The sequence below is a fragment of the Catharus ustulatus genome, chromosome 9 (assembly GCF_009819885.2).
Source record: "Catharus ustulatus isolate bCatUst1 chromosome 9, bCatUst1.pri.v2, whole genome shotgun sequence".
NCBI lineage: Eukaryota > Metazoa > Chordata > Aves > Passeriformes > Turdidae > Catharus > Catharus ustulatus.
The window spans coordinates 28,789,399-28,812,354 of record NC_046229.1 but is presented as its reverse complement, the minus strand read 5'-3'; the positions used below and the strand labels follow the sequence as shown (position 1 = coordinate 28,812,354).

The 22,956-nt window shown below is 54.9% G+C and overlaps 2 protein-coding genes across 4 annotated transcripts; one reads left to right on the top strand and one right to left on the bottom strand.

Moving 5' to 3' along the window:
• The first annotated feature begins 798 nt into the window (after positions 1-798).
• Positions 799-12,182, top strand: RGS5 (regulator of G protein signaling 5). The gene is made up of 5 exons (XM_033067842.2): positions 799-937; positions 5,539-5,649; positions 7,708-7,769; positions 7,885-8,051; positions 8,510-12,182. The coding sequence occupies exons 1-5, from the start codon at positions 894-896 to the stop codon at positions 8,669-8,671; spliced, it is 546 nt and encodes a 181-aa protein (XP_032923733.1). The 5' UTR covers positions 799-893; the 3' UTR covers positions 8,672-12,182.
• Positions 12,183-12,726: 544 nt separating this feature from the next.
• RGS4 (regulator of G protein signaling 4) lies at positions 12,727-19,740 on the bottom strand. 3 transcript variants are annotated; one of them, XM_033067312.2, is made up of 5 exons: positions 19,522-19,740; positions 16,827-16,931; positions 15,825-15,886; positions 15,033-15,199; positions 12,727-14,563 (listed from the first exon to the last, which is right to left on the bottom strand). In XM_033067312.2, exons 2-5 carry the CDS (start codon positions 16,919-16,921, stop codon positions 14,312-14,314), a joined length of 576 nt encoding a protein of 191 aa, XP_032923203.1. In that variant the 5' UTR covers positions 16,922-16,931; positions 19,522-19,740; the 3' UTR covers positions 12,727-14,311. The 3 variants fall into 3 exon arrangements, with proteins under 3 accessions (XP_032923203.1, XP_032923200.1, XP_032923205.1); XM_033067309.2 differs by lacking the exon at positions 19,522-19,740 and adding an exon at positions 19,220-19,450; XM_033067314.1 differs by lacking the exons at positions 15,033-15,199; positions 19,522-19,740 and adding an exon at positions 19,220-19,472 and having other exon boundaries at positions 14,493-14,563.
• Positions 19,741-22,956: the final 3,216 nt, after the last annotated feature.

Genomic DNA, 22,956 nt, shown 5'->3' with positions numbered 1-22,956 from the left:
GATAGCCCAAGTCATGGTTATCTGAGTGTCTCATCCTCTGAAATTGCCAGCTGTACTTTTTTTCATTCAGTTTCCACTACAAACCAGTGACAAAGCCAGCCCCAGCTCTCCAGGGAGGCACGGTTTCCAGCAGACTTCCAGCTTTCACTTACTGCACTCAGATGCCTGAACACAGACAGTGTCTTGCTGCATAATCCACAGTTCCGGCACAGCACAAGGGAACGAGGACCAAGGGCTGAGCTTAGATGTAGCCCTGGCTTTTACCCAGGGAAATGGTGGTTGTTAGTGCACCTGGGTGTGGACAGCCAGGTTGAGAGCAGAGTCCCTATTCTCAGCTTGCAGTGTTAAACAAAGCACAGAAATGCACATTTTTATGGTCACCCAGGAGCCAAGGTCTGAAACCCAAGTCTCTGTTAGCCACCATCACTGTTGAAGCAGTGGATATTTTGACATTAGCCACAGCCTTGAAATCAACAGCTAGACTTCTCATAAGCACTTTTACTTTTCTGAAAGTTCTATTTTTCACTGGAAAAATCTCACTTGGATGAAGCATTTCTACCTGGCTCTTCTAAACACTGGACCCTGATGCTGTGAGCTTCCTGAAGCCCCCTAAACATCAGCTTGGCCCTTCCAATTTCATTACCTGACCTCGCCCCAGAAAATCCACATTTTTCTTCCCCCCGTGTGAGCTCAGAGAGAAGAAAACAAACTGCAGAAGCCGCCGGGGCCGGGGCCAGCTGCAGCAGCCGGCATTGGACACGGGGCTGGCGGGGGTCCAGCTCCGGCGCTATATAGGAACGGGGGAGGCGGCTGGGCTGCAGACCGAGCCCTGCTGCCCGCTCCAGCCATCACTCACACTCTTCTCACGGCCGAGGAAAACACAGCCTGCCAAGATGTGCAAGGGATTAGCGGCGCTGCCCCACACGTGCCTGGAGAGGTGAGAGCGGCCGGGATGTGCGGGATGCCAGGGCTGCCTCCCCCGCAGGGCTCTGCCGGGGCTGGGGGCACAGTGGGGCACAGGGGCTCTTCCTGCAGCACATCCCTGCCGTGGGCATCTCTTATTGGGATTGTGCAGCTCTGAGCGGGGAGAGAAGGGGAGCTCGCTGGGGCTGGCTCAGTGGGTGCTGTGGGATCTTTGGTGGGATGAGTGCTGATTCCCAAACTCCCCTCTCTGCCCTGAGGCTCAAACTCACCCTGCTGCTGGCTGAGTTTGGGCTGCTCCAAACTCTGGGCAGGAGTGCTTCATCCTCACACCTTAATTTCTGCAAAACACAGAGGAGGAGAGGGGGAAAAAAACAGGACAGAAGTTTTGCCTTTCTGGGGTGGAAATAGCGCTGTCTGCAAAGTGCCTCACAATTCCCTTCTAAGTGCCTGGATGTCGCTCACACATGGAATAGCCAGACGTGGCCCCTCTCATGAGGCTCAGCCCTGGCCCAGCTCTGTCCCCCCTGTGGCACTCATCCTCACCTTCGTCCCTACCCACCCACACTCCATGCTTTACTGAAGGAGGAAACTTGGGGAAAGATTCAAGTGAACCCCTCAGTGAGGGCTCCCTCACACCTGCAAATGCCTTAGCACTGGTTTTTGGATGAGAGTGGCAGTGGGAAATTCACTGCCCTGAGGGGAGCTCCAGAGAAGTTCCAGCTCAAATTGTGCTGCTGGGGGCTGATGCTGCTTGCCCAAAAGGCAAATCCTCATGACAGGCACAAATGGGAGCGCAGGCCTGGGATGGTTTTGTTGTTGGAAACTTGTCTTTCATGAATCCATGAATCCATGCTGACCTTGCCTCCTCCCCTGCAGCTCCTGTCCCATGGGCAGCCAAGAGCGCTCTTCCAGTTGTGGGTGATCCACGTGTTTCTGCTCTGCTATCTCCCTTGTTGTCACTCTTCTGACACTTTTTAACAGTAAATTTTCTTAATAAAGATTTTCTCCCACTGTTGCTATGCTGGTGTTTCCATCTGCTGTGCCCTCGAATCCTCACTCTTGAAGGCTTCACTGACTCTTGGATGTGCAGTCAGGGCTACATTTGCCCCCTGTGCATCACCTTGTGCTGCTCTCTGAGGCTTTTCCAGCTGCTTCTCTGCCGGTGTCACAACAGCCTCATGCAGCCCTGCACAGCTCGTCCCCAGTGCTGTACCCAGGGACTGCAGGATCTGTGCTTGGCCCCTGACCCCTTCTCCCAGAGCTGGTGACATGAACAGCACGGTCCCAGCCCACATTCCCCATCCCCACAGGTGTGTGCTCCCTTCCCACACTGCCATCCACGCACTGACCTTGCCCTGCAGAGCCCATCCAAGGTGCCCTGCCGGCCCCAGGGGCTGCTGCCCCGGCTCTCCCCACAGCACGTGTCTGCTGCCTCTTCAGAGAGGGATGAGAGGTTGGAAGGAATCTCTTCCTAGGGCCAGAGGAGCCTTGACTCCTCTCCAATAGTCCATATTTGTCCATGTGTCCAGCACGGGTGTGACACGGCTGCCCCTGACGTGCCCACACAGCATCACTCTCGCGGCTTTATGGCTCCTCAAATCCCCTCCGGAGGCTTCTGCACGTGGAGGGGCATTTCCTCTGGCACCTCCCTGCCCTCAGGCACAGCATCACCTTCAGCTTTCAGCTACGGCTTTAAACTCCTTTGAGCTTCTATTTTTGTTGTGTTTTTAAAGCTGGAGTCTCTCCTGGCCCTCCCCAGCAGCCCTTCTTGCTCTCGATATGTTTGACAGAGCCCATATTTTCTATTAATGCTTCTTGGAAGCTATTTCTCAGACTTTTTCTTGGCTAGCTCCCACATGTTCTCACAGTTAACCTTCCACCATTTACAGTCCTCTTGCTTTTTCTCACTCGGCCACAGCTGGTGTTTTTTTTTCTTTTAAAGATGCCTTTTTTTGTTTATAGCTGCCTTTTTTTCTTCTGCTGTTTAACCTTCCCTGAAGCCTTGCTTGAAAGCTTGTAATCCATCTGCTGGAGCACGCCAGGATGGTGTCTTTAAATAGCCTTTCCCTCCCTCAGCCTGCAGGCTTTCAGCCCACTCCTGTCCTTCCTTGATTCCTTTTAACAGCCTTTCTTATCTCTGCTGTCTCTACAGATGTCGTGAATCCCCTGTCACTGCCAGAAAATCGCTCTGGTGCAGGGGGGAGGCTCTTGCTGCTGTCCCCACACCTGCAGGGCTCCAGCAGAGTGGGCAGCTGCTGGGATGGGGACAGGATAGGATTCCCTCAGTGCCTTCTGAGCCTGACAGCTCTGGGACATAAATCCCTGTCAGAGCATGGGAATCAGAGAGCAAGGTTTTGAGCCAGGTCTGAGCACTGTGTGAAGCCACCATCAATTGCACCCAGATTTTGTGTGGGTGTTGGCCTCATCCACACCAGGGCAGGGGGTCCCCAGGTGCTGCTCTGACAGCAGCAGAGTCCTGGTCCTCTCTTCCCAGCTCCTTGGGTCATCATGGGCTAAGTTTGGCTCTCGGTGCCCCTGCTGCCAGCACAGCTCACGTTATCCCTCTGCTTGCTCAGGAAATCCTGGGATCCACTGTCCCCAAGGGGGGCAGCCCCCCAGCCCCTTGCTCTTCTCTCCTGCTCCTGCTGGATGATTCCCCCTGATGTGACACATGGTCCAGTGGCTTGGAAGGGACTGTCCCTGCTGCACAGCACCTGGCACTGGCAGGGCTTGGCCATGGCAACATCCCCACTCCTTCTTCCCAAGCACTGGCAGAGGGACAGGGTGGCACCCAGCATTTCTGCTCAGCCCCTCTTGAGCCCCTGTGTCCCCTGCCTGCAGGAACCTGTGGCCACAGGCACAGATGTATGGGAAAGCAGAGCCAGGGGAGAGGCCAGCCTGTCCTCTCAGGCTTTCTGCAGCACCCTCTGCACCCACCCACTGCTTTGGTGCCAAGGGGGCTGCCTCCTTCCCCTGCCCCCTTCCCCTGCTCCCCATGCCATCCCCATGGGTCAGGGACATGCCAGGCAGTCCCAGTACAGCAGTGCTGACCAGCAAGGTGCCAAGGGGCAAATGAGGCTTGCTGGAGAGCCAGGCCCAGGACATCAAGAGCATTGGTCTGCATTTTACTTATTTACTCACAGCAGGATGAAGGGCAGCATCCCTGTCCCAGACACCTCAGCGTGGGAGCGTGGTGACCTTGTCCCCCTTTTTCTGAGCTTTCCAAGGTTCAGGTTTTCCCAGAAGCACTAGCAATGGAAACTGTCCCTGTAGCTGTGACCTTGTCCATGACAACAGCTGCGTTTCTGGGGGGTCCCTGCAGCCCCAGGCTGGGCTGCTCTCTGTGCCTGGTCCTGCTGCCCACCTCCATGCAGGGGGGGCTGTACAAGGACAGGTTTCTGCAGCAGAAATGGAGGGCAGGGAGCAGAACAGACACCCCTATGCCAGGTCTCCAAATGTCACCCGTGGGGACTGGCGGGTGGAAACCAAAACACAGAGAGAGACTTTTACAAGGAGGGAAAAAAAAATCAAAGGAATTGAAATGAAATAGCAGACATAGCAGTGGAGTGATCATCCACAGAGAGCTTGTGAAAATAAACAGCAGAGAGGAAAATTGCAGGGAGCACTGAAGACAGGGAGCTGCAGCCTGGCTTTGCCAGCCATGCTGAAAGCTCAGCCCAGCCAGCCTGTGAGGATTAGTCCTTCCCCTCTCCTTCAGCTCCTGTGCCAGCAAGACCACCTGGAAAACACCAAATGTTGCTGTGCCAGGGAAAAGCCCTGTTCTGCAAAGATGGGGATTGTGGAGGGTCTGTTTTCACCCCTTTATTTCTTCAGCCTCATGCACACCTGAGTGTTCCCTGCAAAACTCAGCTTGCTCTTACTGCCGCCCCTGAGCTGCAGCAGCGGGGACCCTCCTCAGCAGTTTCAGATGCTCAGGACCTAATTACTGGTTTTACTGCATGAAAGGGAACATTTTGGGGACAGGACCCCCTGTTTTCTCTGCACCCTCCAAATGCAGGTCTGGAGCGTGGCCTTGGTGCACTGGAAGTGGCAGTGAGCCTTTGGCAGTCTGCACCTCCTGAAGTAGTTTTTCCCTCTGCCCAGAGAAAGCAGCACGCAGGAGGTGCCTGCTTACAGGACCCTTCCCATTGCAGATATAAGGCTTATATATTGCTGATAAACATGCCACATGCAAGGGCTCTGAGTGCTGCCAGCAGCGTGGGGCTGGTGGCACAGCGTGGGATGGCATCATGGGCAGGCACCCCCAGCACAGCACCTGCACAGCCTCTTCCCCAAGGGCACTCCTTCACCTCCTCACCAGCCCTTCTCCAAGCTCATCTCTGTGGACTGAGTGCTGCACACACGTCCCCAGCTCAGCCCCAGAGCACCTGACAGCCCTGCTGATCCAATTATCCTGGCCACAGCTGGGGACAGAGCGAGCACACTCAGATCAAGAGCTGCCGCTAATGCGCAGCGCCTGTCTAGAGACACAGGCACAGCCTTCACAGCATCAGGCTCCATTTGCTCATCTGGGATTAATTACACCAGGGCAGGGACTGTGAGTGTCCCACTGCCCCATTCCTCTGACCTGTCTCTGTCCCTCCCCTGCTGCAGGGCCAAGGAGATCAAGACCAAGCTGGGCACGCTGCTCCAGAAGCCTGACTCGACCATTGACTTCATCATCCCCTACCCCGAGAAGCCGGAGAAGCCACCCAAGGCCCAGAAGTGAGTCCTGCACTGGGCTGGGCTGCAGAGGTACCTGTGCCCAGCCACTGGGGTGGGTACAAGCCCTTTTGGGATGCAGGGGAGCTGAAACCCTGCTGTGGGCATGCCCCTCGTGAGCTGCCTGCTAGGTGCAGGCTCAGGAAGTTATGTCAGGGCAGCATGAGACATGTCAGGCAATACAGCTCTATGGAAACTAGATCTCCCATGGAAACTCAATTTACTTTTGATGAGATTTCATGTTATTCGATAAAGGTTTTCCCAGAGGCATATGGCACTTGGGCTTCTCTGAGTCACCTGCCTCAGCCCAGAGGTGCCAGCCTTTGCAGCCATGTGGCTTTGGGGTGGTACTGTGTCCCTGAGCTGGATGCACAACCTCCTGGCACGATGCCTGGCTTGGGGCAGCTTTGTGGGGATGGGACCTCCTCCCCTCATGGCCTTTGACTTGACCACTGCTCTCTGGTGTGTAATACTGGCTTACCAACATTATTTAAAGCACGTGAAACATGAATTATTTTGCCTTGCCAATCCAGGGTGCAGGGGGATGTTTGCCAGCACTGTGCCTGCCTGTCACACAGTGCTGCCTGGCAAGAGCTGCCCGTGCCCAGGAGGGCCAGCAGAGCCCGGTGGATTGTGTGATTCTTACTGCATTGCTGCTGTGCCCCAGGTGCCTCTGTGTCAGAGACACATTTGTCTCCATTAGCCATCCCTGCAGAAAGCCAGAGAGCATCTCCATCCCCGTTGTCTGGAGGAGCTGTTTGTTTTCTCCTTCACTGCATCACCGTGCAGCCCTGGCATCACTCACCTGTCAGCATCTCACTCACAGTCAATATCATCCCAGGGACACTCAGATAATGGCAAAGTGAATTTGGTGGTTTCCAGGAAATCTGGATTGTGTTAGCTTGCTGCAGTGATGGGACATGGGGGCAGGGAGAGCTTTGATCCTTGTTAGAAGTGCAAACACAAATCAAGGTGCACAAAGTGAAGGATAAGAACTCCCTGTCATGGTGCCTACTGCTGATGGTTTGGTGACAAGAGGGGGCTGGTACCACCCTGAGCAAGCCTGCCATTCCTGCCTCTCTCCTCTCCCTGCTGGAGCCACCTGGGCAGCCTGATATGGCTGGGCACCAGCACCTGCACTTCCCCCAGACCCACAGGCTGTCCTGCCCACTCTGCCTCCCCGCTCCCAGGGATGCTCTGCTCAGCCAGGGGGTTTCACCCCCGTGATGTCCCCTGCAGCAGCAAAACAAGAGAGTGTAGCACTGCCTGGAGGGAGTGGAGAAGGTCCAAGCCAGCCCAGCACTCAGTGCTGAGCAGGGGGGCTTCCCTTGCCTTCCAGCCAGGGCTGCCAGGGAAGGAGCTGGGAGCCCAGGACAGCTCGGTCAGACTCCTCGGGGCTTAAATATAACAACAACAAAGACACAAACAAACAAACAAACAAAAAAACCCCACAAAACTTTTCAGTCTCACTGCAAACATCGCACTGAAAAATATATTAAAGAAAAAAAAAAAAAGAGGAAAACCGATGCAGATGGAAAACACAGGAGGTTTCCAGTGGGAAGGGCGCCGAGGCCAGTGACCCCCTGGCTGCAGGGCGTGGGAACGGGGCGAGCGGGCTGTGGGAGCCGAGGGCACTGACCCCGCAGTGACCGAGCCCCCGTGGCCAGCGGGGAGCATCCTTCCATGCCGGCAGGAAAACGCAGGGATGCTTCCCAGCGCTGGCAGAGCCCCTGCGCTGCCTCCCGTGTGTGCGCCGGGCTGAGGAGGAGCCTGTGGCTGCAGAAGGGACTCCTTTGCAGCTCAGCCACAGCTCTGCTCGAGCACGGGGGACTCGCCCTGCCCACCCCGTGCTCGCCCTCCCTGCGTTCGGCTCTCCCCCGCAGAAGGGCACCTGTGCTGTGATGCAGCAGCATCCCCATTCCATCCCCAGACCACCGCCTCCGCTCTAAAAGTCTCTGCAACTTGTCACTCCGTTTCTAAACAATTCCTTTAAAAACCTGGAGCCCAGACCGAGGCTGTGGGGTCACCATGGACCATCTGGGCTTGCTTTCCTCTCCTCAGGCCATCTCCAGAGGAGGCTCTGCAGTGGCGCGATTCCTTGGAGAAGCTCCTGCAAAACCCCTGTAAGTTCACATTGCCCTGTGACGCTTTGCACATGGCCTGGGGTGCTCAGGGAGGGCTTGGTGCTCAGCCAGGGCTTGGTGCTCAGCCAGGGCTCCCCTCCTCCTTGGCCCCCAGATGGGCTCGCCAGCTTCCGCAGCTTCCTGCGCTCCGAGTTCAGCGAGGAGAACGCCGAGTTCTGGGTGGCCTGTGAGGACTACAAGAAAACCAAGTCCCCTGTGAAGATGGCAGAGAAGGCCAAAAAGATCTATGAGGAGTTCATCCAGACTGAGGCACCCAAAGAGGTCAGTGGCCATGGGGCAGGCGATGGCTCTGGGAGGGATGAGCTGGTGCCCTGTCAGCTCCATCCCAAAGCAGAGCCTTGGCTGCAGGGATCCTCGTGGCTGAGGGGCTCTGAGGGCCGTGTCCTTGGCAAGGGGCAGCGCCATCCCCACGTGCTGCACTGCCATCCTTCACAACCCTGCAGCCCCTGTTTGCAGGTCAGCCCCTGCTGGGCTGTCTCCAGCCATGGGCTGTCACCCCCTTCCCCACAGAGGCGTGACATCCATCACAAGGGATGACAATGCACAGTGATCTTCCTCCCCAAGTTAGCTTTGCCACCAATAATCCTTCCAGAGGAACGGACCTGCTTCAGTCCCTGCCCTCACCCTTTGTGTGCTCGTTGGTGGGATGGAGCAGGCAAGGGGGACATCACTCAGCCCTGCAAAGGCGGGCTCCCATCCCTCTTACACTCTCATGGCAGGTGAACATCGACCACTTCACCAAGGCTGTGACCATGAAGAACCTGGTGGAGCCATCACCAACCACCTTTGACATGGCCCAGAAGAGGATCTTTGCCCTGATGGAAAAAGACTCCCTGCCCAGATTTGTGCGGTCGGAGTTTTATCACGAGTTAATCAAGTAGCAGTGCAGCAGGGCTGTGCGAGGCACCCCCGCTGCTTCTGTCTGAACACCTGCCCCTTCTCCTGCAGCCGCTTTGCTTTCTTCATGCCACCCTGGGAGAGCACCCAGGGGTGTTGCTAAACACCTTCCCCCATGCTTTGGACTGTCAAATGTCCTGGTGTTTCCTCTTTTTCCAGCTTTCTTTCCTCTCCCACAAAAGATCAATTTGCAGAAACTCCCTGGAGTTGGGTCCCAGAAGGGTGAGGGAGCAGTCCCAGTCCAGCAGTGGCCAGGATCCCTGTGCTGTGGAGCTTGGCATCAGCTGGAGCCTCTGAGGTGCTGACTTTGCCTTCTTGGGACTCCCTAGAACATGACAATTTCTCTCTGCTGGTTCGGCCCAGGCTCGTTCCCTCGTCCCAACTTCCCAGGGTGCTGCTCAGGTGCCCTGCAGGTGCTCCCCTCCCTGGCCAAGGTGAGATGCACACATCCACTGCCTGCTTGGCACCACCTTCCCTCTCAAGAGCAGCTGCCAGGCACAGGGACAGGGCACAGCAGGGACAGCAGTGACACGTACAGCGAGGATGGCACTGTGACCAGGATGGCAGGGACCGCTGTACGGCACAGCCAGGTGCTCCTGGCTGGCACCAGGGCTGAGCAGAGCGAGCCTGGCACCGCCTCCCCGCAGCTCCACTCAGCCTGTTTGCTTCACTCCACATACAAAAACAAGAGGATAGAATGAGACCTGCTGGTCCAAAACACCAGGACTGTTTAGCAGCAGACCTCCTGCTCGCTGCAGCCTTTGCACAGCACCCTGAGCTCCCAGGGCACATCCTGTGCCCCATCCTGTGCTCATCCTGTGCACAGCCCCCGTGGGGTGCAGGGATGGCAGCTCTGGGGGTGTGCAGGGCTCTCTTGTTTCAGCTGCTTCTCTCTCTGCCAAAGCAAAACTTCTGCACAAACCCAACACAGGGGTGGCCAGCACATCAGGGAGGGAAATGAAAGCTGAAATTCCAGATATTCAGATCCAGTCTGAAAAATCCAAAGCAAAAACCAAACGCAAACTCAAAAAACCTAACCCATCATTGGAAACATGAAAAATAACCCCCTGGCTTCTAGAACAGCATGCAGACCCTGCTGGGTTTATGTAGCCTGCATCTCTCTCTCTCTCTGCCCAGGCCATGTGTTTCCATAGGCTGTCTCTAAAAAGGATCAGCTGCTTTCTGATGGTTTAAAGCCAGCCCTCTGCTAACAGAATAAATCACACCTGAAACAGGGCAAGGGCATACATGACAAGCAGCCCCCAGGGTCTCCCTTCAGCCCTGAGGGAAATGTGATAAACCCCTGCTCCCCAAGGCCTGGATGGCTCATCCCCGTGTTGGTTTCCTGCATCATCCCCAAGGTCATGGCTTGCAAAGAGCTGCTTCAGCTTCAACCTGACAGGTGCCAGCAAACATCCATGGCCCTGCTGCCCACAGGATCCCAGGGCAGCCCCCTTGCCCAGGCTGCTCAGCCTCTCTGCAAGTCATGGCACTCCTTGCAAAATGCGATAATGTAAACAACGCATTTGCCAGCCTCTTCAAGATTTGCAAAATCTGGTCAAAACTCCACCAGCCCCAAATATTTACACATTGTCACTATGGCGATGAAGAAAAATACATCCCGAGCTGCAGGAAATGGGCTGTGCTTTCCAGGGAGGAGTGGGGAGGCAGGGGAAGGATGGAGGCAGTCACAAACGTGACTCCTTTTTTAAAGCTCTGGAGCAAAAGGCCTGGGAAAGTCGGTGCTGGAGCAGCAGGGGTGATGCTCGCAGGCATTCCCCTGGGGTGAGTGCAGAGGGTGGCTTGGGTGACCCTAAAGAGCCCAGAGGAGCCCATGAGCAGCAGGAGGGTCCCATCAGAAGGGCACAGGACCCCCTGTGGGTGCCCCTGTTCAGCAAAGGGGAGGCAGAAGCAGGGCTGGGTGTGGGATGCTGCAGGGTGCTCCCCCACCTCTGCCTGCACACACTCCCTGCACCCTCCCAGCTCTCCATGAACTGGTGTCAATACAAGTGGGTTCAGCATGTTTGAGCTCCTCATTTACAGCGTGACTCAGAAATGCAAAACCAAACAGGCTTCCCTGCAGAAAGACCTGGATCTTCCATTTCTACTTAATCCCTTGGCAGCTGTTTCCAGATTGCCTCACATGTTTCACAGTTAAATGCTGCCACCGCCAATGCCATGAGGTGGGGATGCTGCTGGAGGCTCTTACCATGCACCATCAAACCCTGGGATGTCCCTGCTGCAGCAGTGGGGCAGGGAGAAGGTGTCTAGGTATGTATGTGCTGAAAAGAAAGGAGCAGGCTGGATTCAGGAGAGATGAAACAGCTCTGTTGGCAATCCCTCCCTGGCTCAATTTCTGCTAAAATGCTGGAAGTCTACTTTGGGGGCTGCCAGTGATCCACTGGGTGGCCAGAAAATGTGGCCACTGAAGTGTTTTGGAGCTCTAGGGAAATTGTGTTTGTGTAGAAGGGTCATTTGGCTAATTACTCAAGCAGGCTTGCCCAGAAAGGTGGCAACACCTGTACCAACCCCATGGCCCAGCTTTCCACAGGCCCAGAGGTATTCACTATTGGGCTGATGCCAACCATCATATTCCTGGTAGGAGATACTTCATGTATTTTATCACTCTAGCTCTCGTGAAATCTGGCATATATAACAGTATATAAACACAACATCTGTACTCCTGTAATCATACATACACATACACACACATATACACTTGTAACATGGGCATCTTGCTCCCCCGAGGGTCAGAGAGCCCAAAAGCAGTTTCTGGGTGTGTGCTTGGGGTCCATCACAGACAGGAGAGTGGGGGCGTTTTGCTGGTCCCAGACCCTCTGGAGGGAAACCTTGGCCATGCAGCTGAGCAAACACATCCTCCAGGATCACCCCTGGCCCCTGGCAGGTCTTGTGCTCCCCGAGGCACCCCGATCTCTGCCATGGGGCAAGGCAGCCCCACGCTGCAGCCAGGGCATGGGGCACCAGGCACTGCCTCCATGCCCCCTGGCACCCACTCCTGCCACGGGCACGTGTGGGAAAGGGCTCCCTGCAGCTGCATCCCTCAGAGGAGCACCAGGGGAGGGGTTGATGTGTGTTTTTTGGTGACTTCAGCGACCTGGAGCCTCATAATCACAGGGTGAACCTTGCCCTGTGTGTGCTGAGGCTGGGCTCTGCCAGGGCTGCCCAGGCCCAGACTTGGGCACTGCCAAAGCCTGGTGGTGAGGGTGTCCCAGAGCTCACCCAGGCTCCCCTCACCCCCTGGAGGGTGCTGCATGCTGTGGCCAAGGGTTGGAGCAAAGGCAGGAGGGCACATCACCTCCTCACACCTGTGAGCTACAGGTTTTCAGGCTGGAGCTCTCCATGGGATTTCCACTGGAGATGTTCAGGATGTGAGGTGCTGGTGTGCACCGAGGAGTTGTGTTAACCCATATTCATGTACCACTCAGTAATCCACATGTATTGAACATGTAATAAACATGTATTTCTGCTACTGTCTCAATGGACTGGTCATTTTATCTCTTAGTCCTGCAGGTGCAGGGTTTTCTTACCCACTACAGGACACTCCCAGAACTTGTGCCCAAAAGCCCTGGCAAGACCAAAAGCCTCAGAGAGCTTCTGCTGCAATGATGCAGTGGTTTCTCAGTAAACTGGAAAGGGAATTCCCCCAGGGAGCTGATCCAGAAGGAACATCCCAAGGCTGAGATAAAATGTGTTCTGTGTCCATCAGGGAAGGGCTCCTTGATGTTCCCCACTCCAAGGCTGTCAAGGGGGGCTCCACACTCACCCCAGACCCTTGGTGAGGATGGCTGGTCCCCATGCTGAGCTGATGGCACAGAGCCATGAAAACCCCATGTCCCCCAGGCTCATGGTGCTGAAGGTGTCTGGAGGATGTAATTTTTCATTTAAGTTTCATCTGCCTGTGACTTAAAACAATCTCAGAGTGAAGCCACTTGTAACACAACTTTTTAGAGCAACCTTGTCCAAGGAATTGGATCTCCACACATTTTCTTTTGTTCACATAATACATTTCAGAAGGGAGTAACGCAAACATTTTTATTTAGACTGCATTCATCATTATTTAAATATTAATACAGTTTTTCAATAGTTACCAAGAGTTCCCAGTACCAGGGGGAAATAAAACATAGCCACATGCTTGGCTATGTTCAGAGCTTTAGCAAGCCTCTCCACCTCTTAGCTGAACATGCATGGCGATAGGTGTTAGTACATTGAATAAATACAAAATAAAGCACATGTTAAAAATGGAGTTTCTCTATGGGCCTGGAGAGCCACAGCCTCCTCCTGCCATGCCAAAACCCCGGTGTGAGAGCTGTTATCTGGGCTGGGATGCAGAGTGCAGGATGCACAGTGGCCAGAGCAGCGATATCTAATGCAGGAGGGACCAAGGCTGGGGACAGTGACACACCTGGTGCTGCAGCAGGACAGGAGAGGGGCTGCAGGGATCCTGCAGCTGCCTCCCGTGCTGCCCACTGCAGGGCACTGCCAAACCCCACAGCAAAGGCCGTGTCTCACCACAGCAATCCAAAAGTGAGCCTTGCCTTCTGGCAAACCCCTGGAGCAGTAAGGAGATAGACACATTCCCTCTCCCATCTTTAGGAAAAGCAAGCCATGCTATTACTGAAATACTAAATAACACCTCAAAAAACTCCATCGTTTTCAAGTACTCCCCAGCGGGGCCTTTCCTCCTCAGATATTGTGGTCCTGTTCCCTGACAAACTGCTCCTTACAAGCCAGGACAGGCAAAGCTGAATCCAAATGGAATATACACCTGGCTGGGAGAGCAGGAGCACACTTCTGTTCTGCTCTGCTGGAGTGTTTAACCTGGGAGCGTGAAGGTCGCAATAAATAACGCAGGGAATAACGAGCCCCCCCAAACTGACAGCTCTGCACAGCCCTAGGGAAGATCCCTGGCCAGCATGAACGTGGTGCCACAGAGGGAGCAGCTGGAGGGAGGAGGCTGAGCTCCCCTGCCACCCTCCCTGCCTGTGATGGAGGGAGGCTGTCCAAAAAGCTTTGGTCTCCCTTCAAGAGAGAGCAGGAGCCCTTCCTGTGCCTGATCCTGCAATGCAGCACAGCCTGAGCTCTGGGCAAACAACTCCTGCCAGCCTGGGCACTGGGGAGCCGTGACAGCTAAGGACCAGAGCCAGCCCTTTTCACCCACACCTCTGCACATTAGAAAGGGGAGATCCCAGCCTCCAGCTCTTCCCTTGGCTTCTCCCTGCCCTGCACCTCGCTGGGTGTCACAGGGTGAGTGCCCTTGCCTGCCTGTCCCTCCGTGGGCAGAGCCAGGGCTGGCACTGCAGCTCCTGGGCTGGCACTGCAGCTCCTGGGCTGGCAGGGCTGGCAGAGCCCTGGCACTGTCCCCAGCTCCTGCCCCCAGCTCCTGTGCCAGACACAGCCCCCAGCTCCTGCCCCGACCCATCAGAGGAGGGTTTGCTGCACACACTGAGCCCGGATGGGGTTACAAATGCTGGCTGTTGCATGACATGGGACACAACTGGGACATTAGACAGCTACTGGAGACAGCTCTGTTGCTTCATGCCAATGAGTGCTTTTGCTGCCGTATATTCTGCGAGAGCCCGGCCCGCCCCTGCCGTGCTGCAGGCTCAGGCACACTGAGAGATGATGTTGGAGTTGCAGTCTAAGCTGTGAGTGTGGTTTCTTTTGCAGTTTTCGGGCCCACAGCCAGCCCCAGGGGGGCTGACCAAGTCCAGGTAGTAAGGGGACTTGAGGAAGCGGCGATAGGAATCCTTCTCCATGAGGGTGAATATTTTCCTCTGGGCCTCATCAAAGCAGGACAGTGTGGGCTCCAGCATATTGTGGCTTGTCTTCTCCCGTGTGCATGAATCCAAGTTCACCTGTGGGCCAAAGGCACAGTGTGAGAGGAACCTGTCCCAGAAGGGGCACAGGGAAGGGAAAATCCAAGTGCCTCCCTAGCACATGTTCTCGGTGAGCAGTTGTCTGGAATGGCCTTGTGATACCCTGTGGCCTCAGCAGAATCTGTGCAGCTGGATACCAATGCATCCCTGCTGCCAGAAGAGTTCTCAGCAGGGACTGACACACATCCCTCTGGGATGCAGCCAGCCAGGAAACTCAAACTGCATGGGAGCAGCTGAAGCATTGGGAATCACAGTGCTCTTGGGCTTATCCTATATATTTTGGAGTGGCCACACTCTATCTCTCCATCCAAGTTTAATATAAAATCAATAACAACCCCACCATGTCCTTGCTAGCTAGCAGAGAAGCCTTCATCTCTTGTGAAACTGCTGATCTCTGCTTGCCTGTGCTGCTGGTTCAGAATTTAGGGTGGTGCCTTTGCCCACGTACCTCTTTTGTGGCCTGCACTGAGATGAACTCATCATAGATCTTCCTGGCCTTGGGGCTGAGCTTGGCTGGTGACTTGGTTTTCTTGTACTCCTCACAGCTGACCCAGAACTCGATGTTTTCCTCACTGTACTCAGACTTGAGAAAAGCACGGAAAGCAGCCAGTCCTCCTACGGATAGTTCAGAGAAGCAGGTCAGGTGAGAGTGCTGGTGCTGTATGGCAGCACACACTGACTGAGGGCTCTCCTTCCCAGAGCTGGCTGAGAGCTGCCCCAGGCGTGCTGGAATTCAGCCTGACCCCATGGGGATGTCACACAGCCCCAGCTGCCTGTTCCCCCACTGTGACCTCCAGAGTTCCTGCCAGGGCAGCACAAGCAACTGGTGTGCTCCCAGGAGGCCTGGAGGAGACAGCCAGCACGCTCCACAGAGCCTCAGACCATGGGAACAATGCGATGGAAACCTCAAGGATGGGAAGACAAAGTCTCCCATGGGCTCAGCTGCAAATAATAGCTCCACTTCTTGGTTCCTGTTTAACCACTAACTGCATGTCCCAGTTGCCCTCCTCTTGCACAAGTTGCCTTCAGATAAGAGACAGCTCAGCACAAAACCACTCTCATGCTGCGTTGGGATTGACCCTTGCCTCTGATGGGAGCAAGAGGCCCCTTTCCCAGCCCTGCCAGGGGTCTGAGGAGCTCCTGAGTGCCCCAAGAGACAGAAGGTGATGTCCCCTGTCCCCTCCCAGCCTGCTCACAGCACACATGCTCTGCAGGCAGCGTGAGAGCCCCCTCCACTTACTGTCATGATGGATCAGATTTTCCAAGGAGTCTGCCCATTTCCTGACTTCCTCTTGGCTAAGCCTGAGAAGAGACAAAGGGGGAAACACAGGGCTGAGTTAAAGAGAGCACAGAAAAGACAATTTTGGTTTGTTTCTCGGCACCACCAGAAGATCTTTTTCCCTGGTTGTTGTAAGAGCGTACACAAGAGACTGAGAATGAAGTATCAGTTTGCTTTACAGATACCCCCAGGGATCCCAGGTCCAACCTACAGAAATTTTGGTTTGCAATCCCCATTCACCAGCCATGGGCTAGAAATTAATTTTTCTGGAAAAATGACTGTGGAATTCATATTTATTTTGTGCCTTGCTGGAGCACAGACCTGGAATCACTGGTTACATCAACAAACTCCAAAGGGCTGATTCCTTTAACCTGCCAGGGGAACAGTAGCCATGTGGAAGAGAGGAATGTGGGAACCAGGAACACATCCTGCATTCATTCCCTCTACCACACTAGAGCACCCCAGGGTTCATCTGTTCCAGGAGCAAACCCTGGCTTTTTGGAGTGCTCTTTGGAGAGAGCACTGCCTCCTTGCAGCTTGGGGAGAGCAGTGGTGCCCTGACAGGCTGCTGGCTGCTTTGTGTGCCTACATCTCTGTGTGGAGCATTGCACAAACCCAGCTCAGAGAGGCAGGGATGCTGGTTCTGCAATGGCTGGTTGTGCTGGGTCTGGAATGGAGCCACTCCCCTGCACAGAGCACTGTACACACCCTCCCCTGTGCTCATCCGTATTGAATCACAGGAGTGGCTAGTTCAGCATTCTTTATGGCAATTGAAGCCCTCAGGTGCTGATAGTCAGCTGACAGGACTGTCAACACCTGAGAGCTATTGCCACACTGGATCCAAGCACAGGTGCTCAGGAAGAATTGGGAACAGCAGCAGAAACACTGATGGAGTCCAGCTCCTGAAGGAGTAACATGCTGCAGCCAGTCTGGGATTAACCAGGTGACAGCACCTGCTCTTACCTCTGGCTTGAAGATATCTTCTCCTTCTTGCCCTGGGAAGAGCTGTAGTCACAGGAATCTGACTTCTGCAGCAAGAAGCCCAGACGGTGCTTCATGTCTTTGGCACTAAAAGAAAAAAATCAAGGAGGAGGTGAAGATGATGCTTTGCACTCCCTCTGCAGCCTCCTCACTGCACAGGCTCCTCTAGCATTACTCAGTGACACAAATGCAGGTCACTGACAGGGACTCCAGTGCTGATTTTCCACTCATCACATAAGGCACATTTTTGTTTCTAGACAAATACAACCGTGTCAAAGAAGTAATTTTTCATGTTCAACAGCTTCTGGCTGAGAAGGTCATCAGCCTGGAAGCAGATGGCAGTGGGGGAGAAGCTGCTGTTTTCCTACTGTTTACAGCAGAAATATTGTGACAGAAAAGCCTCACCACGCTGTGTGTCACCTCTCCTTGAGCTGATTTGCCCAGCTGCCAATGTGTGCTTCTCACACCCTTACTAATCCTTTCCTGCAGCCCCTGCCATCCCCACCCCATCACCCAGCCACAGGAAGAGCAGGGCTGTGCCAGGCCACCCCAGCAAGCCCATGACACAGAGGAAAGGCAGGAGGGCAATGGCTTGGAGCAGGACTGTGGGCTGAGATCAGGGGATGAGCCAGGAGCTTCACCACAACCAGCCCACGCTGACTGCAAGCTGCTCCCCTGCTCCACAGCAAGCTCCTCCAAAGATTCATCCTCAATTCCCTTCCACCTTCCAGCATGCTCAGGACAACCATTTCCTCACAGCAGCTTCTAGCTTTTGGCTGATGCTGGCCTTGGCACCTCTCTGGTTTTCTTCCAGTTTAAGGATGAGGGAGGGGTGGGTAAACCATTCCTGCTTGCTCAGGGGCACAAGCCCTGGCCTGCCCCAGGGCGCAGTGATAGTGTAAAGCAGGAAATTCTTCTCCTCCTTCTCAGATCTGAGCCTGAAAAGAGCAGGGGGCTGTGCCACAGGGCTGAGCTCTGGCAGCTGCTCACCCCCAGCCCTGCTCTGTGCTCCAGCACCCTGCCAGGTGTCCTGGCCATACCTGATCCCACTGCTTGCCTCAGAAATGATTCCTTAACAGCTCCAGCACCCGGGGACAACAAAGGGAGCTCACAGCTGCTTTAGAGCAGGGTGCCTGTGGCCAGCACCACCATCCAGGCTCTGCCCAGGCACACATGGGGACTCTGGAGCTGTCGTGCTCCTTGTCCAGGAGGAGACTGCCCAGGGCTGCAGGAGGGTGCAAGTGGGAGGAAACAAGACACTGCTGCTTGCAGCCAGTCCCACAGCTTTATGGCAGAGAGGGATTTTGATAGTAATCCTGGACAGATGTGTTTAAATATGTGAACTATTTTCATTGCATTTTTTCAATTTTTGTTTTAAATCCTCATTGAATATTCCTGCAAATTGGCAGTGTCAACACTTTCTCCTTCCATTTTCAGCACCTGTTTTCAAATCCAACCATGAGCAGGAAGCTTTATCCTCCAGATGGGAGCCAGCTGAGTGTCTGCTCGCATTTTCCCACCCCACTGCTCAGCTGCTGAAAGGCAGCTCTGCACCATCAGGGACCCGCCGAGTTTGGATGGGCTGGATGAGAAGGGAGCATTTTGTCTCCCCTCCCGGTCACCTCCAGGCCCCAGAGCACCTGAAAGGGAGTAACACCCCTCCAGGAGGGCTTGCAAACCCCTCCTGCTGGGCTATGGGGCAAGCCACGCTGCCGTGGCACATCTGGGGCCGTGTACATCTGATCCCACACAGCGGCGTGCAGCCAGCCCCGCAGGGCTGCAGCCCAGCCCGTCCTGGCTGGCAGCACACAGAGGGCTGTGCTGAGCCCCCAGTGCTGGGGCACAGCCTGACCTGGCCCCTCACATCCCCCGGGAGCTCGGGCTGACCCCGCACCCTGTGCCGCAGCCGCATCCCCGTGCCCGCATCCCTGCCCACAGCACTCGGCTCTGCTCCTGCCTTTCTGCCTCTGAAATGCATTGCAGGGGACAAGCCTTCATTTTTATCCTGTCTGCATTGCTTCCCCTCCAAAGAATCAAGAAAATTTAGCAGAGAGGAGCCCAGTGAGAAGAGGGGTGCAAAGACTGCAGCAGAAGCAGCTGACAGGAATATCAAAACATCGCAATGCTGAAAGCTGCGGGGTTTGATGATGGGGACGGTGGGAAGGAAGGCTTTAGAGTTCCCACAGCTCGCTACAAAACCTTCCTGCGGAGAAAAAAAAAAAAAAAAAAAAAGCCTCCAAGCAATAAATTGTATCTAATCCTGCAAAACAAGCGGAGCCAAACGTGTCCTCCCGTGTCGGACACAAGGCGCAATGCATCAGCGTCTCCGGGCTGGCGGGACCGTTCCCAGGCGCTCGGAAATAAATAAACAGTACCTTTTTAAGCAAGTGGCTGGCAGCGCTGCGAGTCCCTTGCACATCTTGCTGCTGGGGTCGGATCAGTATTCCAGGAAAAACAAGGAGGAGGAGGAGGAGGCTGCGGGGCTCCGGCGGCGGTGTGAGCCAGCTGCGCTGCCTCGGCTCGGTTTTATAGCCCAGCCTAGCCCAGCCTAGCCTAGCTGGGTGACCCAGTCAGGAGTCAGCACAGCAGCAGCACCCGTCCCCCTTCTGCCCAGCCCGGAGGAAGAGGGTGACGTACAGAACCCAGACACAGGGGTGAGAGAGAGTGAAAACCTTACCAGGAGCGAAGCTCGGCGTCTGGCTGCAGAGGTGGATTCTTTTAAAAGGGCTCCAAAAGCTTCGGGGACTTCCTCTATTGCAGGAGGTTGGAATGGTGCAGATGAAAAGCAGATCTTCGGGGTGGGTGGGACACAGATAGTAAAAAAGGTCAGAGAATCAATTCTGAGAAGTGAGATGAGCTTTGCTGGTTCCTCTGTTAATTTCCTTTCCTCTTCTATTTACAGTAACCTGGATCAAGAAGGGGACAAGAATTTTAAACAGAAAAGGTTTCCATAATCCCAACAAACGCAGAAAATAGAGCTCTTAAGGAAAGAAGAATGTAAATTCACCAGGGAACTACCCAGGCAGATGAGACTTTCCTGTTTTATTCTAGAGTCATGTGAATATATATTTTTGGTGAGGCTGCAATAAAAAGCTCGAGGAGGGGGATGCAAAGCACTACTGGAATATAAAATGTGCACGTCTCAGCACACAGATTTGAGGACAGCTCATGTACATGCATGGAAAAAGGAATTTAGGAGTTTGGCAGCACGTCTGCCTTAGATATGGGTACATATGGGTACCACTGCAACACCTTCTCCATTTGCAAAATCAAAAGCCAGACCTTGGGACTCTGGTATCCCAAAGGAAAGATGGTTAATTAAAACAAAAGGCTCAACTGTGCCTGCCCAGGGAAGTCTTTGAAGCAGTTCTGAGGGTACTTTGTGCCAAAGAATGAACCCCTGAAACACCTGTGGGGGTGCCTGCCCTGCCTGGCTCTGCTGTGGCTCCAAGGAGAGAATGACCACAGCCGCTTGTCCTCAGCCCGGGGATGGTGCAGAAGGCAATTGCCCCTCCAGGGAGAGAGAGAATTGGCTGATATTTATCGAGGTGCAGCTCAGCACAGCCTGTACCATCCTTATCAAAGGGGGAAGCTTTGGGCAGACGGGCGTGCATATGGGCTGCTGCATTTCCAGTCCTGCTCCCGCTGTGAAATGAAGGGGATCAGCAGCAGGCTGCCTGCCCACACTACCCACTGCTGCATCCCCTCTCCCAGAAACCTTTCAGTGCTTTGCCCACGATCTGCACAAGTTGCAGGATGTGCCTTTCCCTCCTGTGTCTCTAGAGCCTACAGCACACGGTCCAAATCCCGGAGGAGTTCACCTGCCCTGGCATACTGCATCCTCTCAGATCATTAATTGTGCTGAAAGGCAATGCTCTAATTAACTGTAAAATGCTTTCGTGGGAGTGTGACTGTCATGCTGCCAAACCTGAGGCAATGTGCCTGCGAGTCCCGCACTGTTTGGATTAAAAATCAGCTCCAGCTCAGGGCAGTGTAAAACTTTACCTGAGTGAATGCCCTCGTCCTTTTAGTGTTGGTGAGTTGACAGCACCTGGGTGGATCTGTAGGAAGCAACTGAGCACTGGCAGAGTTGGTGCCTGAGCTCTCTGATCTCTTTTGTTTGGGAAGAAGTCAAAGACCTGAATATGGTCAACAGAAAAAAATATAACTAATTATTTAGTCAATGTCCAATTTTATGTATTAATATTTATTTATTAATATTTATTTATTTATTATTAATCCTTAATTTTATTTTACTCTCAAACTTGTGCAATGTTACTGACATTCAAACAATTCAAGAGCTCATCTGGCTGACACAATCAGGGTGTTTGCAAACTCTAACCTTGCCCCTCTCTCTGCCAGGTCCCAAAGGCTGCTTGCTAGGGCAAGGAACTTCTGTGCAAAACACAAAAATTCTCCATTTTGCCTGCAAAAATGTTGTATAGCCAGATTTAGGAATGTGACACTTTTCTGTGAATTGCAAGCACATTTGCTGCACGGCTGTAACGAGGCTCAGATGCTGGTGTTGTCACCTTCTGCATTTCCCAACTTCTGTGTGAGCAGGCTGGAATCAGGAGCTTCTGGCACTGCCATCACAACAGCCAGCCTAGAGGGCTCTGCAATTACCACCATCCTCCCTGGACTGGGCATGGACACTCCTGGAAGTGCTGCAGTTGAAATTTCCCTTTTTCCAGTTCGTTAACACTGGCTGGCTCAGCCTGGCCCCCATGAGAGGAGCTGGGCTTGTGCACTGTTTCTCCTCTGAGCTGTTTCCCTGCTCTGGCAGTTTAATATCCTCCCAGTACTCCAGCTGGGCTCCAATCTGAAAGATCCCCATTCCATCTCCCACCACCACGGGCAGGCCTTTCCCCCAGGGTACAGACTGTGCTGTGCTCACCACCAAACTCTCCTCGTTGCTGCCAGTGAGTGAAACTCATGCCGTGTTTTACGGCTGGCACGTCATTCCTGGCTTGCTTCACTGCTCACGGAGAGCTCAGCGGAGAGGATGGGCTGGGATGGGGCTGGGATGGGGCTGGGGTGGGGCTGGGATGGGGCTGGGATGCAGGGCTGGGATGGGGCTGGGATGCAGGGCTGGGATGGGCTGGGATGGGGCTGGGATGGGGCTGGGGTGGGGCTGGGGTGGGGCTGGGATGGGGCTGGGATGCAGGGCTGGGATGGGGCTGGGATGCAGGGCTGGGATGGGCTGGGATGGGGCTGGGATGGGGCTGGGGTGGGGCTGGGGTGGGGCTGGGATGGGGCTGGGATGCAGGGCTGGGATGGGGCTGGGATGGGGCTGGGATGCAGGGCTGGGGTGGGCTGGGAGAGGGCTGGGATGGGATGCAGGGCTGGGATAGGCTGGGATGTGGGACTGGGATATAGCTGAGATGGGCTGGGATGGGGCTGGGATGCAGGGCTGGGGTGGGTTGGGCCATCCCTGGGCCATGCAGTGCTTTGGAGGCACCCAGGGGCTCTCGGGAGCCCCCGCCTGTGGTACCCACTGCTCCTCATCCCTGCTGCATCCCCAGCTCCGAATGGGAGCTTCCTCCCAACAGGGTGGCTCCCTGCTGCCAGGGAAGAATGTCACACACGTATGTATGTGTGGGATGGGATGGGGTGGGGTGGGATGGGAGGGGAGGGGAGGGGAGGGGAGGGGAGGGGATGGGATGGGACGGGACGGGACGGGACGGGACGGGACGGGACGGGATGGGAGGGGATGGGATGGGATGGGACGTGTCCCTCAGCTCCCCGCAGCCAGAGGCAGCCCGTGCGAGGAGGCAGGAGCAGAGGAGTGCCGCTGCTCCCGCGGTCATTGCCCCGGGCTGAGCTGCTCCCTTCCCATCCCCTTCCCTTCCCATCCCAGAGCCCTGCCGTGGGAAGGGAGTGCTCCAGGAAGATGCTGCTCTTTGCGTCACTGGGAATTGGGCAAGTGTGACATGGGGCTGCAGGGGCTGTGACCCACCCCTGCTCCTCTCCTCTGCCATCACTCACATCCCACAGGCAGCCAGGCACCTTGGCCAGGGCTGAGCAGATGCCCGGGTGTGCACGGTGGGCACTGGGCAGGGCACTGCTCATCTTTCCATGTCCAACAGATGTCTGGCAGAGGAACTGGAGC

Coding starts and splice junctions, on each gene's coding strand:
- RGS5 (XM_033067842.2), top strand. CDS start 894: ATGTGCAAGGGATTAGCGGCGCTGCCCCACACGTGCCTGGAGAG. Junction 938..5,538: donor CCCCACACGTGCCTGGAGAG/GTGAGAGCGGCC, acceptor CCCCTGCTGCAG/GGCCAAGGAGATCAAGACCA. Junction 5,650..7,707: donor AAGCCACCCAAGGCCCAGAA/GTGAGTCCTGCA, acceptor TCCTCTCCTCAG/GCCATCTCCAGAGGAGGCTC.
- RGS4 (XM_033067309.2), bottom strand. CDS start 19,263: ATGTGCAAGGGACTCGCAGCGCTGCCAGCCACTTGCTTAAAAAG. Junction 15,200..15,824: donor AAATCTGATCCATCATGACA/GTAAGTGGAGGG, acceptor AACTATCCGTAG/GAGGACTGGCTGCTTTCCGT. Junction 14,564..15,032: donor CAGTGCAGGCCACAAAAGAG/GTACGTGGGCAA, acceptor TTTGGCCCACAG/GTGAACTTGGATTCATGCAC.